Genomic DNA, 6,000 nt, shown 5'->3' with positions numbered 1-6,000 from the left:
AAGTGGGAGATGCGTTATATAATTTTAATTCTTTTAATTAAATTAATTTTAAAAATTGGATAATTATTTAATAATATAGTTTATTTTTATAAGTTTTATAAATTAATATAAGGTAAATATTTTAAAATAATAAGCTTTAAGTTTAAAAAATTAATAATTTATATTTAAATTTAATATAATTCCTTAATTCTTTTAAATAATTTAAAATAATGAAATAGGATTACCCTTTAAATAATAATTATAATTAATAGTTATATATATATATTTAAATTTATAAATAATATTATAATTATTAATTAATTTATAAGTAATTTAATAGGCCTTATATAATAAAAAACTATTATTTATAATATATTATAATAAAGGGGTTTAAAAAGAAACCTTTTTTAATTTATAATAAAGTATAAAAATAAGGTTAATATAATTATATTTAATATAAGAATTTAGGTTAATATAAGTTTATAAAGGTAGTTTTTTTAAATTAAATATATAAATTATATAAAGGGTATAAAAATAATATATAATAGGTATATATAAGGGTAAATTTAATTTAATGCTTTTTATTAACTTAAAAGGTATTATACTTTTAATTTATTTTTTAATTATTTATTATATTTTAAAAAATTATAGTATTTTAATAAAAGGGGAATATAAGAATAATATAATAATTATTATTTAATTTTAACTTTATTTTACTTTTTATTTATTTAAACTTTTTAAATAGTTTATTTTTATATTATATAATTTATATTAAGGTTAATAATTTAATCATTTAATCTTAATCTTAATTATAAGTAATTAAATTAATCTTAGTTTTAATTATGGATTTAAGTGATTAAATTAGTTTTAATTAAGGCTGTGAGTAATTAATTTAGTTAAATTATATATGATTAGTTTTAGTTAAAGTGAATGATTAAATTAGTTACTTAATTAGATTAAAACTTTAGTTAAGGCTGTTAAAAATCCAATTTAAGTCCGTTTTAAAAGGTTAATATATGATAATAACTGCCTTTTTAAGCAGTATTTTAATAATTAAACAGAATAAAAAAAGGTTGAAAATTGGATTTTATATTAATTATTTAAGGTGATTATTTATAAGTGACTAAATTAGTCTTAATCACGGCTATAAGTGATTAATTTAATCTTAGTTAAGGCTGTAAGTAATTAAAGATTAATTTAATTACTTATTTAATTACTTTAGTTTAATTAATTATTAACCTTAATTTATATAATTAAGGTTTTAATTTTATTTAAATTAAATATAATTTAAAATAATATAGCTTAATTAATTATAATTAAAATAAACTACTTTTTTATAATTTTTTTAATTTAATTTATTTTTATTATTACTTTATAAATAATTTAAAAAAGCTTTAAAAAGAGAGCAGCTTTTTAAAATAAAGTTATTAAATTAACAGTTTTTTTAATAATTAAAACTTTAAAAATATTAATAATAACTATTACTATTATTTTTTTTAATAGCTATAATTATTATTATTATTACTTTTATAACTATTAATATAATTATAATTAAAATTATTATTATAATTATTATTATAATTATTATTATTATATCCTTTATATTTATTTTTATAATTATTATTATTAATAATTTAATTATTATTTTAATCTTAACTTATATTTATAAATAATTTATTATTAATTTAAATATTTTTTAATTTAAACTTTTTTCTTTTATAATTAACCTATTAATCCTTATTTATTAATTTTTAATATTATTATATTATATTAATTATTTTCATCTTAATTTTTAATAAAAGGTTATAGAAATTTATTAATTCTTTTTATAGGGGTCCATTTAATTTTTAATAATATAATAAAGCTTTTTTACCTTTACTTTATTTTGAATTTTAACTTTTAATATTAATTAAATATTAATTAAAAAGTTTAAAGTTTTAATTAATATATTATATAGCTCTTTTAAATTATATATTAATATTAACCTATAGGAAGAATAATTAATATAATAAAGTTTTAATTTAATTTAAAAATATATTTTAATTAGATTTTTTTTTTTTTTTTTATATATTTAAACTTTTTTTTTATAATTTAATATATCTTTTTATAATTTTTATTTATTTTATTATATATATAAAAAATTTTAAAGGTATTAGTTTTAAACTTATAATTAGCTTTATAAAATATAATTTTTAATTCTTTTATTTATTTTAACTATTTTAAATAAGTAAACTTTATATTAAAAGGGTTATAATTAAACTTAAAAAGTTAACTTAAATTAACTTCTTTAAAGGAATAGTATTTATAATAATATATATAATTATTTTAACTATACTTTATATTAAAGCTAAATAATAAAGGATTATTATTATTAAGATTATTCTTTTTTTAATCTTAATAGTATTATTAATTATTAAAGGTTTATAAATTATTAAAGTTAAAATAATGCTTTAATTTATTTAAACTTAATATTTTTAAGTTTCTTTTTTTTTTATTTAAATATAATTTAAAAGGAATATAGGTTACCTTTAAACTTTAAATAACCTTCTTTCCTTTAAAAAGTTATTTTTTTAGCTTTATAATTTTAATTAAAAGTTAAATGTTTATTTATTATAATAATTAAATATTAGCTTTATTTATTAAATTAAAGTTATTAAAAGATTTTAATAATTAATTTTAAGTTTATTATTTTTTTAAAGATAAATTATATTAACTTTATTTTAAAGCTATTATTAAAAACTTTCCTTAATTTAAATTTCTTAAAAGAATATTAGCTTTAATTATTTATTTATATATAAATATATTATAATTAATAATATTATAAATAACTTTAAAGAAAAGCTTTAAAATTATTATAAATAGGTTAAATTTTAAAGGTTAAGTATAATATTATAAGTCTTTTTAGTTTTATAATAGGTATTTAATAAAATTAAAGCTTAAAGAAGGGAAGAATCTCCTTTAAAGTATATATAGGAAGGGTATATAATATATATAAAGTATATATACTTTAGGGACCTTAGGATATTATAATATAATATATATATTATAAATAAATCCTTTTAATTATAACGCATCTCCCACTTGACCTGGCCACCCAATTGACCTGGCCACCCCCCTAGCCCATATAAATAACGTCGGTGCACTAATCACGTAATAATTTAATAACTCTACGAATACTAATCGTATAAAATAATAAAATATACCATTAGATTTGTAAGAAAAAGAGCTATTTAACGGTACCATCCATTGATTTATACGACTTACATTCGTAGAGTTATTAAGCAATACGCTAAAGTAAGCGTTAAAATAAACCTTGCCTAGCGCCCTTTTAGCGTATTGCTTAATATCTCGCTCAATAAATTTTATAAAAAATAGTAAAAAATATCGCCGGATTTCTTATTAAATAACGGATCTAATGGTGCTAATTATTAAATTGTAGGACCAATATTGGTTAAGTTATCCTAAATTGAAACATTGGATTTTTATATAGATTAAGGGGGTGGCCAGCTCAATTGGGTGGCCAGGTCAAGTGGGAGATGCGTTAAAATATTAATTTAATATTTAATTATAATAAGTTTTTTATAAAGGTTAAGATTAAAGATATAACTAAGCTAAATTAACTTTAACTCCGAGAATTTACCCTATAAAATTATTAGTATATGCCTTAGGGGCAGAGCAGAATTTGCTTAGCAACAATATATACACTTTTGAACCTCCAATCAACTGGCTCGCCTATTCTGACATGAAGAGACTTATAACATTGTACCTGACCTTTGAGATTCAACCTACCCGTGACAATTATTCACCTTGAATAATAATACTATTAAATCTAACTACATTAATCTTCCTGCCCAAAGCTAGCGAACCCCGGGGCTCTAACCCCACAGTCTCTGACAAGCCAACCATTGTTTGTATCCCTTCCTGTTTGGTGGATAATGACACCGCTGGGGCTTGTGATCGTGACCTTGAATGCACCACCCCCCTGCGCATTAGCAAAGAGAAAACGGACAGGTACGAAAGATGATCCCGGAAGCTCAGCCGTGAAGCTAGCAGAGCCAGTGTGCGACGCAGTGCCTTGAAACGTCCAGACCGCCCGCCCACTTGCGTTGTCGTCCGTCCACCCAGAGTATGCCAGGTCACCAACCCAGGCCAGCACAAGGTCGTCCACGCCAGAGATGTCGAATTGCCAAGTGCCAGCCTCGCACGCCCAGAGGTAAGCGTGTTGATTGAGCACAAAGTATGCACTGTTGAGTGTGGTAGAGGAATTGTAGATCGTGGTGCCGAATGCTGAAGCCCGACCGATCACAGGGGTTTCACCAGTGTAAGCCGGGGTCTGGGCCTTGAAAACATCAGCCCTGAAGTTGGGATAGTTCTCGCCACTGTTGGTAAGGGGGTTTGGATAATAAGCCCAGTCCCAACCAATGCTGGAACAGCGCTTGGGCTTTGGGCAGCTTTGGCAAGTATCCGGGTCAGATGGGTATGACGGATATGTCGGGTAGCTGGGGGAGGGATTCCATGGGAGAATAGACGATACGGCCCCGGTGACCAGCGAGAGGAGGCCCAGACAGTAGGTAGAGCAGATCATAACTGAAGGAGAAAAAGATGATGAATGGTTATCAAGTCAAACAGGCGATATAGGCAAGTGCTCAAGGATACTTAAATGTTGATGATCAATGATCATGGTGTGTGAGCATACTCCCTTCTGCCTTTATATACACCAGTGACCCCGTAGACATACGTTGAATTACTCGTGTTCGTATGAAGCGACCACTCCAACCAAGAGCATGGCTTGAGATGAGCAGCTCATGTCTCCCGCTTGCCACACCTAATGGGAAACCTCAATGAGATACCGGTCAGGGTAAGATCTGCGTCTATATTGAACGCTGGCAGCCTGGCTGGAGTGGAAACGTGTCTGTAAGTGGGCATTTCAGCTGCCATAACTCAATAGTCGGGTTCAGAATTAATTACACCCTGAGAGCCCGAGGAAGGCACTTGCCAGAGTTCCATCATTGGGCACTCGCAATATTCTTTGTCGCTGTTATTCTCATCACAGATTGGTTTTACCATGGATCACAGATTCAGCTTGCGGGGATTGAGAGCGCCTTGGCAGCTGTGCTTGAGCTTTCCCTCACTTAATGAGGATGCTCTAGTGTAAATATCAATTTCCCATATTAGTCGCAGGAGCCATGCAACGTGAGAATGCAGGTATTGGCGAGGACCAAACGGGGTGAGATATCCTAAGATCATTTTCAGCAAACAGCATCATATAGCTTGAGTCATGGTCTCACCCGTGGTATCTGGCAATAGTATGTTGGATTGCTGTCAGTATCATCTTTGGCATGTCTTGCCGAGTGAAATATGTGAACGCTAGCCGATCCATCTCCGACCTACGCTATCGAAGCGGCCTGTGTGGTTTGTGTTTCAATTCTAAGTTAATGTGCGCCTTGGGTATAATTTGGGAATGCTGCTGGGCTAGTTCACAGCTGAACATCGTATATGCATAGGTAATGTAACCAGGCTGTATTTGTTCAGATTGGTCCTATATCCTTACAAACAATGATCACAAGGACTGCCTCGCATGTTATCCTTGTAACCTTTATCTCCCGGGATATAGGAATCAACCAAGTTAACTTGTCTGGCACCATAATCATTAATATAGCCCAAACATTTGCTCATCAGTTTCCTAGTTATCGCTTATGATAGATAGCACACAATTATGCTGATCTCCGTAAAGCTTACCAAGACGCATCGAGTATGACTAGAAGAGCTTAGATGAGAACATGCCCCTCTGTGTTATACCGCGTAACGCCAACGAGCTTCTGGTGGAATGGGAACTGATAGCCACTGTGGTCTATCAACATTATGTTCTTATATGTATGTACACGCATATGGGTGTATGTGGTTAATCGTCCTAGTGGCAACACGGAAAAAATATCGTATCGATTTCTGAACACTCAGCTGACACGACATAATGAATACGGGGTGAAGGCTGGAAATCTCAAAACCTTGACTAATTCTATA

General features: G+C 27.4%; 1 protein-coding gene across 1 annotated transcript; it reads right to left on the bottom strand.

Moving 5' to 3' along the window:
* Positions 1-3,803: 3,803 nt before the first annotated feature.
* Positions 3,804-4,850, bottom strand: F5B22DRAFT_357636 (uncharacterized protein). The gene has a single exon (XM_047971032.1). It carries the CDS (start codon positions 4,562-4,564, stop codon positions 3,818-3,820), a length of 747 nt encoding a protein of 248 aa, XP_047835092.1. The 5' UTR covers positions 4,565-4,850; the 3' UTR covers positions 3,804-3,817.
* Between the last annotated feature and the right edge of the window lie 1,150 nt (positions 4,851-6,000).

Source organism: Xylaria bambusicola (genome assembly GCF_022495145.1).
Source record: "Xylaria bambusicola strain CBS 139988 unplaced genomic scaffold F5B22scaffold_4, whole genome shotgun sequence".
Lineage (NCBI taxonomy): Eukaryota > Fungi > Ascomycota > Sordariomycetes > Xylariales > Xylariaceae > Xylaria > Xylaria bambusicola.
Note: the sequence above shows the minus strand (reverse complement) of the source record. Positions and strands in the feature narration are given on the sequence as shown.

What these genes read in the sequence shown, in the direction of transcription:
- F5B22DRAFT_357636 (XM_047971032.1), bottom strand. Translation starts at nt 4,564, where the DNA reads ATGATCTGCTCTACCTACTGTCTGGGCCTCCTCTCGCTGGTCACCGGG.